Source organism: Triturus cristatus, chromosome 12 (genome assembly GCF_964204655.1).
Source record: "Triturus cristatus chromosome 12, aTriCri1.1, whole genome shotgun sequence".
In the NCBI taxonomy this organism is placed as follows: domain Eukaryota; kingdom Metazoa; phylum Chordata; class Amphibia; order Caudata; family Salamandridae; genus Triturus; species Triturus cristatus.
The window spans coordinates 74,730,921-74,743,903 of record NC_140595.1 but is presented as its reverse complement, the minus strand read 5'-3'; the positions used below and the strand labels follow the sequence as shown (position 1 = coordinate 74,743,903).

The 12,983-nt window shown below is 47.1% G+C and overlaps 1 protein-coding gene across 1 annotated transcript; it reads left to right on the top strand.

Annotated features, from left to right (window-relative positions):
* The first annotated feature begins 691 nt into the window (after window positions 1–691).
* Window positions 692–7,721, top strand: LOC146772578 (bone morphogenetic protein 2-like). The gene is made up of 5 exons (XM_085639930.1): window positions 692–2,519; window positions 3,649–3,791; window positions 3,994–4,116; window positions 4,920–5,115; window positions 6,101–7,721. The coding sequence occupies exons 1-5, from the start codon at window positions 2,222–2,224 to the stop codon at window positions 6,514–6,516; spliced, it is 1,176 nt and encodes a 391-aa protein (XP_085496056.1). The 5' UTR covers window positions 692–2,221; the 3' UTR covers window positions 6,517–7,721.
* The last annotated feature ends 5,262 nt before the right edge of the window (window positions 7,722–12,983 follow it).

Sequence of the window (12,983 nt, the reverse complement as noted above, 5' to 3'; positions counted from 1 at the left end):
ATGCTTGGTGGGACTGCAGCGGTCCCGCCAAGCATATTGATGCCTCCTGACCGCTGCAACACCGCCAGGGAATGGCGGTTCCCTTGGCGGCTGTGCGGGGCCGTGGCAGTCCGACCTCTGTAATCGTAATAGGGTGGTCAGGAGACTGCTGCTGCTGCGCCCCCACGAGTCTGGCGGTCCGTCAACCACCGGACTCGTAATCAGTTCCTTAATGCAAATGTTTAAATGCGAGCACTGATTCATAGCTGACAATTGCAGCCATGCCAAGCGTGATTCCTTCACCGAGCCCTAGCCTTAAGGTTAGGACCACTTTGCAGTCTGGGGCTTGTAGTTTCCCTCTTGCCATTCCGGTATGGCCTTAAGAAAGCCAAATGTGGCCGAATGTCTCTCTCGTTACATAGGGCACCTAGATGGCTATGCTGAGTGATCAATTAGGCTAACTCTCGCAATTCACAGGAAGGATGAAAACCTAATCTAGTCTAGGTTTTTCCTAAGAATCTGGTGCTTGTAGTCGATGTTTTAATGGAAGACTACAAGTCCCAGGATGCAAAGAAAAAAAATAGCTGGCTGAGCTACAGGGAGACTCGGGAACTCTGTAGACGCCTTCGGTGTTTATGTATTCACATTAATCTGTGTAGGAGGAGGTAGAGGGTGTTGGGAGTGGCAGTAGATTTCAAAAAGAGAAACACATGGGTATTCACTTTCTGTTTTCACGATGTGAGTTTGGGTTCGACAGCAACCACCGCGTGACGTGCGAGAGGGGAAGTTCTTTGATCACACCTTCTCCACTCATGGTGGTGTTCAATCGGTGTTATTAACGGTAGGCGGGGGGCGACACTTCCCCCCCCATCCCTTCAATCATAGTAGCATGTGCCAGTCCAGCCCAGGAGAGAGCCCCCTGCACACCTCACTCCCCCGACAAGACCCCCCGCCTCCTCGACCAATCATCGCGCTCTGCGGCGGCCATTAACTATCTGACAGCTTAGGCCGGCTAATGAGCAGCTGAGTGAGGCCAAGCCACAAACACGCGCGGGTGAATTTGCAATCACGTATCAGTCACGTGATCACATCTTTTGCGTTCCTTGAAGTCCGGTGCCGCACAAATATTTGATTGCAGTACACTCGACCTGTCTGAAGCGGAAGGAACTTTTAACTGTTCCTTATACACTGGCATAGGCTCACAGCTGTATTTCTGAAATGTGCATATTTGTCCCAAAAAGACGATGTTATAAATTTTACGGTAATTGAATACAATTGAGGCAGCCTTAGCAATGCATTTTTATTTAGAAGTCTAAAAAAACTCCTTGTTTTAATTCACATTATTTTGCTTTTTATAAATAGACGTAAAATGTACTTCTGAAGATAGATTTTTATGTTTTTTTAAAAAGGTATAAATTGTCGGTTTGCCATCGCATTTACAAAATGTCAGGTGGCAGCCTGCGTGTTTTAGAAGAATGCGTTTTCTCCCATTAGGATGGCAAACAGGCTTACAGGGATTTTTTTTTCTTCTTTTGACAATTTGCTCTTGCGCCTCGCACCCCACGCCCGCCCCACACACATTAACAGCTTTGTGTAATGTGTTGTCGCACAGTTTCCCCCGTGTCATCCTCCCTAATGTATCCGATGCGTGCTTACATATGGCCCGGGTGCGACCAGGCCTCTTCCCCCTTCGTTTGTTCAACGCCCTCCAGTTCAGGAAAAGGCAGTAACCCCTTGTGTGCCCAATTAATACCTGTAAAAGGGAGGAAGTTAGCCTCATAGGGAGAGCAAACTGTCCGCGCTGGGCCCCTCACAATGGGCTAAAGTCACGTTTACGAGGAAGGGGGTTCGGCCGAGCTGCGCCCCCCAGGTGTGCAAACGCTCCCCGAGCTCATGTCCACACAGGGGGGGAAGCCAGCCCCTGTTTGGAATACGATGTGTACACACTGGCACGGAGAACCCCCTCCACCCTTCCTCGGAGGTTGTGTACTGGGGGATAATCGCTGATGGGGTCTTGTCGTCCATTTTCACGCCTTGTTAGCACCCCAATTAGTTCTCTTTGCCTTAGCTGATTGCCGCTTTGCATACTGCTCTTAATGCCATCTCGCATCCGAGCTTACCGTCCAGCTGCACCCCCAGTCTCCCCTATAAAGGGGGGTGCTCGGAGCCCAGCAGCCACTTGCCCAAGGAAGCCTTTGTGTGGAGACATCTTCTGTGGACACTGCCCGACGACCAAGCGACCATGTGGGGGATGCTGCTGCTACTTCTTCTGGCCCTGGTGGCCCCATGCACCCCCAGACCGACCACCAGCACGGAGCACGAGGCTGTCCCAGAGGAGGGCTCTGAGGAGATGAGGTCCGAGGCCCTCAAGAGGCTCCTGGAGGTCTTTGGCATCGAGGACCCACCCCACTCCCCCCAGCACCCCAAGCAACCACCACAGTACATGGTGGACCTCTTCAACACCGTGGCGGACGCGGACGGCGTCACCAAAGACCCCCACCTGCTGGAGGGCAACACCGTGCGCAGCTTCTTCGATAAAAGTAAGGATGGCCCCTGGTCCACTTCAATTCAATGCTGATAATTGAACTTTCTACTTTCTGAAATCAAGATGTTTACATCTGTTTTCCTATTTTCAATGATGGTTAAAGGTATAATTCATGTCACTGACCCTTTTGTCTAACTTTAGCTTTAATATTTGTCATAGCAACTATGCCAAAAAGTTCTTCTAGTCTGAATATTGAAATTTAAATCACTATTGTAAAAATAATTGACTGTAGTGAAGCCCTAAGCAAGATTCCTGCATTAGAAATTATACCACTTGGGTCCTGCGGTCATGGTGATTTAAGTATAATAGTTACACGAGAAGCAATAGACTGTAGATCTAATGTATAGAACGTTTAACCAAAATGGCGGGGGTGTAGTGCCTCGAAGAGACGGGAAGCTAGGGGAAACTCGCGCCAGGAGTCAGCCACATGTCATCCTTTGCCTGACACGTGACTAACGCTGCGCCAGAAACACCAACATTTGGGGTTTATTTACAAGCCCATTGCGCCGCCTGTGCGTCACTTTTAATATAGGAAAAAGTGATGTACTGGCGGCGCAAGGGGCTTGTAAATTGCCCATTTATGCCATACAGAAGTGTCCATATTCAGTGCTTGTGCAATAAAGCTGAGAGGCACAGACGTCCGCATGCCTGGCACGCGGCTGACTGTACCCCAGCCCCTCTGGCTTCTCTGAGATTTTCATCCCTTCGAAGTTGCTGATAGGTCAGCGAACCTCGGATAGAAACTGTGCCAAGGGGAGATAAAGTGCAGGATGGCAGCTTGGGCACGGCACTGTAACTAAATTAGAAAATGCACGTTCTTGCTTGCAGCATGCTATTACTACAATTACTTTGATACTATGCCAGTTTGCGTGTGCCAGTCCATGCCACTCTCGTATGATTTTCTGAAGTGAATGCAAATAAAACCAGCCTCGAGACGAGAACGGGGTATTTCCGAATACAGGTATCACATTTACTCTGCGTGTGCCCTGCCCGGTACTGGTTTGAGCTGGGAATCCAGAAAATTGTCCTGTTCGATGTAAACATGTATGCAAGCCCGTGATCTGCCCGTCCGGGCGAAGCTGTCCGTTTAAAACATTCAATTAATGAGTTTCCCCTTCCGTTAGTTCACAGCGACCAGATGCATTTCCTGTTCAACTTGTCGACGGTGGCGAAAAACGAGAAAGTCCTCACGGCGGAACTGCACCTCTTCAAGCTGAGGTCCAGACAGCCCGACCAGACGCACTTCCGGAAGCACCAGTTCTGCCAGGTAAACACACCATGCCTCGATGATGGGGGAAATGAGGGGGGGGGGGGGGGGGGTTAAAACGAGTGGCCTCAACAACGGATAACAATAACAAGTTAAACGTGCTTCGATGCGTGCTGGTGGCTCAAGAGAGAGGCAATACCTGGATATGTATACATGCAGCCATTAGGCCTGTAATATTGACCGCGTGTTTTGTATTTTCTAGGTGAACGTGTACCAGGTGTTGGATAAGAAGAAGCTGGACACCCCTCAAGGGAAGAAGCTGCTGTCCTCGAGGCTCATCCCCATGCAGGCCTCAGGCTGGGAGGTCTTCTCCATCACTCAAGCGGTAAGTCCCCGGCTTTGCTCTGCGCATGCGCAATGTTTCTGAAGAGGCCGCGCTTCCGCATTTAGAGTTATCCTGATTGTCATGGTTACCGTTTATCGCGCACAGTGGGACATACAAACTTAGCTCTCTTTATTTAAACACATTATTCGCCATTTGTTTTTCATATGTCTGTTTAAAATGGCCATACAGTGAAAAATACAGTTCGCTTTGCCCAATAGTGCTCCGCCACGCATCACAAAACAATGATTTCAGAATGTCCTAAATTGGTGACATCTAGTGAGGGGTTGAGCTTTATGTTGTCCTAATTAAACAGATAACCCATTTAAACTGGCCATCTCATTAAAAAAAAAGCGTACATAAATAATGATTTTCAACAATCGCCAGAAATTATAATTCCAGAATGACGATTTTTTTTCCTTCTACATTCCAGTAAAATGCAATTGTTTTACCTCTCACAAGTAGTGAAAATAAAAATACAGACCTGGAGGAGAATCTATACTTATGTAATGTTCACTCGTGTAAAGTGCTGGCCCGCTACCAAGAAGTGATTTCCGTTTGCCTGATGTGTGCTCCTACAGCCAGCTCAGGCTCCCACGCCTTGCGTGTCCAGGTCTGGTTTAGTCAAACTTTTGTTTTGTGTAAAACTTAAATGACGTCAATCCTTATGGCTGAAGAGGCTGTTGTTGAGTGCAGTAACTACAATGCAGGAAGACGCCGTGTGTACCTCCTCAGCATGGTGCTTTATGTTGTAGATCAGTTGTATGTTGATTTCCTCAGTTGATGACGTATATTGTGGGTTGCAGGTGCGCTCATGGACCGATGACGACAAGAACAACCAGGGCCTCCTGGTGACAGTGAAGACTCTCGGGGGGGTTCAGGTGGACCCCAGTGCCGTACGCTTCGCCTCTGGACGAGACCACCACCAAAGCAAGCAGCCCATGCTGGTGCTCTTCACCGACGATGGGCGGCGAGGCACCGTCCCCATGCACAACACGCAAGGTGAGTGGCGGCAAAGCCGGGGGGCCATTTTGGCTTTCTATCATCATACACAGTCGCAATCTGAAGTCAGGCAAGGACCTGGGGTGATTTGGGGCAAGGTACAACAAAAGGGGTAACTGATGGCTTTCTCTTGATACTTTCTCAAGACACAGTTTTGAGTTTACATACACGCGGGGATACACTGACATATAGGAAATCTGGATGGAACCCAATCAAGACAGTACCTATGCGAGGAAAACAGAGTTAGGGCAGAAAAACAAAATTATCACACACCAGGCAGAGACTGGCATGTGACTGACTTTCCCTCTGCCCTATTGGCCTGTCAGGGACACAGGATATTTAGTAAATCTCCCACACTTGTGAAGATTTCAGTTGTCAACGTACATTGTCATCCATCTGACCCTAGTTGGGATTCTAGGGTTTCTGAAAATTGAGATACACGCGCCTAGGGCTAAAATCAATGAGCAAAAATGGCAAGTAGACCTGCAGACGTCTTTCGAAACCAAATCGTCATCTACAACATCCCATTTGGAATCTGGTGTGTTATTGACATTGCTTATCGCCAGACGATAGAAAAAAAAATCGATACACTCACTATTGGCTCCACATGACACTAGTTGTAATATTTCTACTTGAGTTCCAGTAGGGGATTGCTCAAAGTGCAGGTGCACCTATCAATGCAAGGGTGGGGAGATTGGTTTAAAATAATTGCAGGTCATTTGTTTGTGACCAAGGACCATTTTCAGTTTGGAGTGCATAATGAACAACATTTTCTACCATAGTCATGGTCTCTGGACGTTACATTCTCTGGATGCTACAAAACCTTTAGTGTTGCCACTTAGGGACATTGAAGGAAAACTGGGCATTGGATTAGGGCTCTCACCTTGATACTTATTGACTTCTTCAGTGTCTGCTTTGCTATAGCTTGATTGTCTCTTTTAAGGGATCAGTGACCCAACTAACCATTCTCTCCCTCATTCTTTAGATGCTCACGCGGAATCTGCAGCCCTCCCCAATGAGCCCAGTGCTCCCGCCAACAACCGCAGCCGCAATGCTCGCTCACTGGATGAGGAAGATGGCCGACTGCCATGCCAGCGGCACCCACTGTACGTGGATTTCGACGAGATCGGCTGGTCAGGTTGGATCATCTCCCCAAGGGGCTACAATGCCTACCACTGCAAGGGTTCCTGCCTCTTCCCACTGGGCCAGAATATGCGGCCAACCAACCATGCCACCGTGCAGTCAATCATCAACGCTCTGAAGCTGACGCGAGGGGTGCACAGTCCGTGCTGCGTCCCAGACAAACTTTTCTCCATTAACCTGCTCTACTTCGACGATGATGAGAATGTGGTGCTCAAACAGTATGATGACATGGTGGCGGGAAGCTGTGGGTGTCACTAGCGGTCAAAAAGTGTAGCTTATGCAAAGGACTGCCCAGTCAAAAAAGCACACACTGGTACATGAATACAGTGGATAGCTTGTGGAACTTTTAGCCACCTGAAGGGTGGTTCGGAACTGTCCCACAGTGATATGGACAAATGCCCATCTGATCCCAAGTGGCTCAAAACTGCACCACACTCCACTTTTAAAATAGTTTCAAATGTTCACTGAATTCCAGGGTCTACTGAGAACTATAACTGGACAAGCACCATGTGGCACTGTGACATTCATTGGGTATTGCGACTGGGCAGACTAGGTGAATTCTGCACTTTGACATTAATTTCCGGTTCCAGGAAAAATCTATTTAAGGCACTTTCTTTGCAAAATATCTGAACTGTTGTCCACAAAGTCTTTAATTGTTTAGGACTCAAAATTTCAGATTTTTTGCCCAGAATTTTTGCAATACTGACTCTCAAGAAATCACAAATGTTCGTATGCTGAGAATAATGTTTTTTACTTCACAGAATGGCTTCGCTCTCAGTGGGATTGCTGACCGGTTTGAATTGCCTGAATTTCACCAATTTAGCGAATAAACAAGAATTAGGTCTTCTGCAAGAAGGTATCATCACATTGATACTGTGCACCACTTTGACGATAATGTCTGGGCAGGTCCTTGAAGGGATATGGTTCTGTTGAGCTGGAAACAGCAATACCAGAGGCGGACCGGCCTACCTCAAAATTGGGCGCGTTCCTTCTAAACTGATGCCTCTGAAAGGCCAGTAGCGCTAGGTTTTATTTTAGACATGCGACTGACCCTGCTCCACCTTTGCCAGCTTTTCTGAGGCCCCCGGCCGGTGAAAGATTCTGCCATTTTCCTAAACGCCAGTTGCCTCAAACCCACATTTTGAATTCGATATTATTAAAACTGTTTGTGTTCAGTTTCCTGTCACAACAGTCAATGGAGCCTTCACTGAACAAAGTCCCAACAAAACAAAATGGCTTCCTGCTGTAAACATGTGGCACGTGCATTTTGGACACACAACTTTTATAACTCTCTCCAGGATGCTAACCATGCAAAACTGTATTGGTTTCTACTATATGTACATAGGAAAAATATTTATATATATTTATAATGTAAATTTACTGTGTACATTTGTAAATATGTAAATGTAAGATAATGTAATTTTGTACTGAATTTTGATCAGTTATTAAAATAATTGAACAATTTCTGTGCAGCTGTTTCTGGAAAAGAACAAGAGTTGTGTGCACGCACACTTTCAATTGAGAAGCGAATGTGCCAGGTACATATTTTTCATGTCGCAAAGAATTTTGACCATTAGACAAGACCGTTTTTTTTAATGAATCAGTAAATTATAAAAATCATATCACCAAAAGGTACTCCAATTTTGGCCATTAGAAGACAAAACAATGCAAAAGTATTACTAGTAATTGAACCGGTATTCTGCACACTAAAGAGTCCTACAGATTGAAACTGAAGAAAATGGGCTAGGCCCACGTCTCCGCGGGAATATATGTGTAGTTCTTCCTCACTGAGTTGTACAGATAAATCTAGAAACTATATTTAAAGTGGCGATGTTCATCTTTGAAATCCACATTTAAATTTCAGGCATATTTGGGCAAAAACATCAATGGGAGATGTAACTAAAATCACACCGTTTTCAATCGAGTGGGAGGCTGGGATTCGAACCCAGATCCCCAAGTTCCAAAGCCTGCAGCTTAGACTCTAAATCACACTTCGAGCAGATCTCTTGAATTTCTAAATCGTGGAGATCCATGCATTCAGCTTTTAAAAATGTAAAAAAAACAATGACGGCAGGCATATGGGTCGGTGGGGCAAGGAAGGGGTTAATTTAAAAAATACATTAAAAAAAAATCATTCCACTTACCTTCCTGGCGTGACATCCTCCTCACTCGTGTCTACTCTGCAGGCAGGCAGGCAGGCAGGCTCCAGGAAACTGCAGTAACCAATCCTGGGGCTGCTCTCAAGCTGCATCAGAGCAGCGCCAGGACAATTTGGAGGTAGCGGCCTGGTTTGCCACTCCAGAGGGCACTGGAGCCCTATGCTGTCTGTAACCCAGCTGTCTTTAAAATGCGCATGTCTAGCTGGCCATTGCATGACGGCTGGCCAAAAAGACATGCGCACTTTAAACTTAAAGTGCCCTGCCTATCACCGCTTTCTGCTGCTGCTTCACTGGCAGCAGCAGAAAGCCCCACCCTCTGTGCTGACGCTCTGCTTGGGACGGGGTTTTGAAAAATAAAATGGTAATAAATTAATTTATTACCTTTTTTATTTTTCCATCTCTGGGGGCATTTATTTAGTGGGGCAACGCTTTTCCGCCTTAACAGAGGAGCGGCGTCTGGTAAAAACTACCTCTTTGCAACTGTGAAAAGTACGCCAGATCTCCCTGAGTACTCCCCATCTTTGGTGAGCTCTTAGATCAAGACCCAGTTGTAGAACGAGGAGCTACATGCAACCTTGAACCAGTGGTCAGAGTTCATTAAAAAGAGGATGGGGAATGTGATCCTGGCTACATGGGGGCGAGGTTAGTGTGTGAGGGGACAGGGTCAAAGGTGCGTGTAAAAAAACAAAATATTCCGTAACTTTTGTTGATCTTTCACCTTGATATACTGCATATACAATAACACACACCTTAAATGAAAAATACATGTAGGTTAAACTAATCAGTGGGAAATGCAGTGTTTTAAGTTCCGAAACCATCTATTGAGTAATGCAATCTCTGCAAATGTCTTTTTCGTTCAGTGGGTAGTAGTGACGTGTGTATTTTTAGTGCTACGAGGTCCCAGTCTGTGACAGAAAGCACTGTGAACATGTGAGTCGCTATTTTAAACTTGCATTACACCCAATCTAAGATAGGCTGCTGTAAAATGTGCAAAAAGTTTTAAGATAAAAAAAGTGTTTCCAAAATATACATTTTAGCAGTCCGCAGACTGTACCCAGTGCAAACATTTGTATAACTGTCCATTAAAAGCACGCCTTTACATTTGCAGAATAGCATTTCTTTCAGGCAGCAGGCACCCTGGCAAGAAGGCTTATTTCTTGTTTAGCGGTCTGTCCCTCCTTCAGCTTCATAGCACAGGTGAGGCCTCTCTGCTGTCCGAACTAAGCGTCCTAGACAGTTGTCTTTTAACAAACAAGCATTGGCATAACCAATAGGTCTCGCCTTTGGGACCTTATAAGTGTTTAGCCATGCAACAGTTGCATAACTAAATACTTATAAGGTCCCAAAAGTGAGACCTATTGGCTAAGCCAAGCGGCCGCGAAAGTGAAAGTAATCGCTGTCAAGCGTGGCGCGCGCGCCCGCGCACATGCACTGTAGCTCTAGGCTGGCCTGGTTGCACTTTTTGGAGCCCTCTCAATAAGTCTCGCCAGACCAGCGCATGCGCTGGGTCAGGCGAGACCTAAAAATAGGGTAACGGATCTTGGTGAATAAAAAAACGTGTGGGTAGGTCATGCCCAAAAGATCGTCCCCACTTCAACTTCTTCCCTGAATGTTTTAATACCAGCAGTATGGAGTTTCTGCCGGATATATTTTTAGTTCTGGTGTTAGCCAATACCTTTTGATTTGACTAAAAGTACATATGTAATATACTTATAGGGGATTTCAGCCAACCTTCTTCATCCACAGGTCTGTTATTGTATCGTTCATATATTTCCTACGGCCCCTTCAGCATTCACTATGAGGCAGTGGGTCAACCCGCTTCAGCCATTGGCTGACTTCACTGTGAGTGACAGTATTCTGCAACTTCACAGGGAACACATATACACACCCAAAATAGTTCCCCCAGTGCCAGGGACTACTATGGCAATGTGTGCTTTCTGAGTCAAAAAATATTGTTGCTTTCCATCCAATTTTGTTTTTGTATTAGTGAGGAACAGGCAGCTAATCTAACAATAAAGTTAAACAATATTTTGAGAAATTCAGCTCCTTCCTAGATTGGGTTTTCAGGCAGGTTACTGGGCACCACTGGGTATTGCATTATTTGGATGACTTCCTGTTGTTAGGGGCACCAGGGTCACAGGAGTGTGGCAAGGCATAAGGAGCATTCTGCGCGCTCATGCGCGAGTTCGGGGTCCCTTTGGCGCCAAGAAAGACAGTGGGGCCGGCTACATATATTGAGTTTCTGGGCAAAGAACTGGATTCAGTGGAGGGTGTATCACGCCTGCCATTGACTAAGGTGAAAGGTTTTAGGCTAGCCTTGGAGGATTGCCTGAGTAAAAAAAAGGTCACGTTACATCAACTGCAGAAGGCAGTGGGAATGCTTAATTTTGCGTTACGAATCATTCCAAGGGCCCGCCCCTTTTCACGATCTATTGCACAGGCAATGTCTGGTGTGAAAGAAAGGCACCACCACACACGGTTGTCCAGCAAGGTTAAGCAGGACATGCAGATTTGGATGGCATTCCTGCATGATTTCAATGGCACTGTAGTGTGGCCAGGCCCCGCTAGGTCCAGCCCAGACCTTGGCCTCATGACAGATGCTGCTGGGAGTGTGGGTTTTGGTGCCATTTTGGGTCCACAGTGGGCCGCACAATGCTGGCCATCGTGGTGGGTGAACACCGGCATAACAGGTAACATTGGATTCTTTGAATTGTTTCCCATCTTGGTGGCACTGACCATTTGACCTCACCAGTTTCGTAATCAATCAGTGGTTTTCTGGTTTGATATTATGGCAGTGGTGGAATGCATTATTAAGCAGTCCGCTAATTGTAAAATGATGCTTCTCTTGTTAAAATAGATAGTACTCCAATGCATGAGATTAAATGTGATGCTTAAGGCTAGGCATGTTCCAGGAGTACTCAATCACGCTGCTGATGCATTGTCTTGTTTCAAGATGCAGGTTTTCTGGTCCTACCACCCAGGAGCAGCGGACATTCAAACACCTTTTCCAGAGCATCTGTGGCAACTTGGTGCCCCAACCTATCGGACCTTGTGGCAGCTAGCCTAGCACCCTGGACTAGGGGTGCCTACGAGGGGGCTTTTAACACTTACTGCAATTTTCTAGGAGATGAATGGAAGGGGGCATGGCATGAGCCGACATCTGTCATATTATTTGTGAAGAAATTGAGGGAAGGGGGCGTTGGATGGCCTGCGTCTGGCGCCACATGTCGGCAATAACATTTTTTGCTAAGATGCAGGGCCATAGGGATCCCACAGGCTCTTTTGTAGTACAGAGGGCACTGAAGGGGTGGCAACGCCTGCCAGGTCCCCAGCCGGACACCCGGCACCTGATTAGCATGGAGATATTGTCAGCCCTCATGGAGGCACTAAAAACAGTATGTAGATCCACTGGAGAGGTCCAGCTCTTCAGGTCTGCTTTTTCCCTCGCCTTCTATGGTGCCTTCAGGGTGGGGTAATTGGTGTCACGTAAAAAGCTCAATTGGCAGGGTGTGATGCAATTTGCACATGTCCACCTGCAGGGAGGGACGGTATCCATATCAATTCCCAGGTCCAAGATTGATCAGAACTGGAGGGGGGTGTCATGTTATTTTGCACAAAGCTCAAGGGAGCACATGCTGCCCGGTAGGCAACCTGGAGGCTTATCTGGCTTCCGGGCCACACGGCGCAGGAGGGCCACTTTTCATCCCCCTGGATGGGACCCCCCTCATGAGATCTCAGTTTAGCAGGGTATTGACGTTGGTACTGGGGGCGGCAGGCCTGGATACAGCTACTGAGGCCAGGGCTTGGGAACTACAGCAGCACGAGGTTCAAAGAATAGGGCGTTGTTCTTCTGACTGTTACAAGCGATATGTGTGTTTGCACCTGCTTTAAGTGTAATTTGCTAATAACAGTTTTTTGTTTCAATTTCCCGCAGTTTCCATGTCCTGTGCCGCAGGAGGGGAGCTAGCCATCGTCTGCCGGTCATCAGAGCCTCGCCCATTCCAGGTTCCCGCCTGGGGGCCAGGCCACAAAGAAGTCTGAATTGTAGATCACTCGTATGTGAGAAGATTGAAACAACATTTTTTCACAGGTGACTTTGCGGACAGGGCCAGCCAGGCGGGGTTCAAGGTGTCTCTACATGGACAAGGGGGATTGCCACTATGCCAGTTTCGAAATGTTTTTGGTACTTGGCTAGCTAGGGCTCCCGAGTTGCCTGCGGTGGTAATAGTGCACTTGGGTGGTAATGACCTTGTACACCTGAGTAGGAAAGGTGCAGTGACGCCCTGATCATGGAAATGGGATGGTTGGCCAAGAGGTGCCCGCAGGCAGTGCTGGTGTGGTCCCACACGCAGATTATGGTGTCCATTACCCACAGCATTAGGGAATCTGCCGCGAATTTCAAAAACTGTATGCAGGCAGTCTCCTTCTGGATGGTTGAAAACTATCTCAAACTTAATGGGGAAAAAACCGAGGTCCTGATCTTTTGAAGCCAACACAACATCTGGTCCAACGATTGGTGGCACACAAGCACGGTTGCTGTCCTTGCCCTGTATCCCTTGGTAAACA

Coding starts and splice junctions, on each gene's coding strand:
- LOC146772578 (XM_085639930.1), top strand. CDS start 2,222: ATGTGGGGGATGCTGCTGCTACTTCTTCTGGCCCTGGTGGCCCCATGC. Junction 3,792..3,993: donor GGAAGCACCAGTTCTGCCAG/GTAAACACACCA, acceptor TGTATTTTCTAG/GTGAACGTGTACCAGGTGTT. Junction 5,116..6,100: donor CCCCATGCACAACACGCAAG/GTGAGTGGCGGC, acceptor CTCATTCTTTAG/ATGCTCACGCGGAATCTGCA.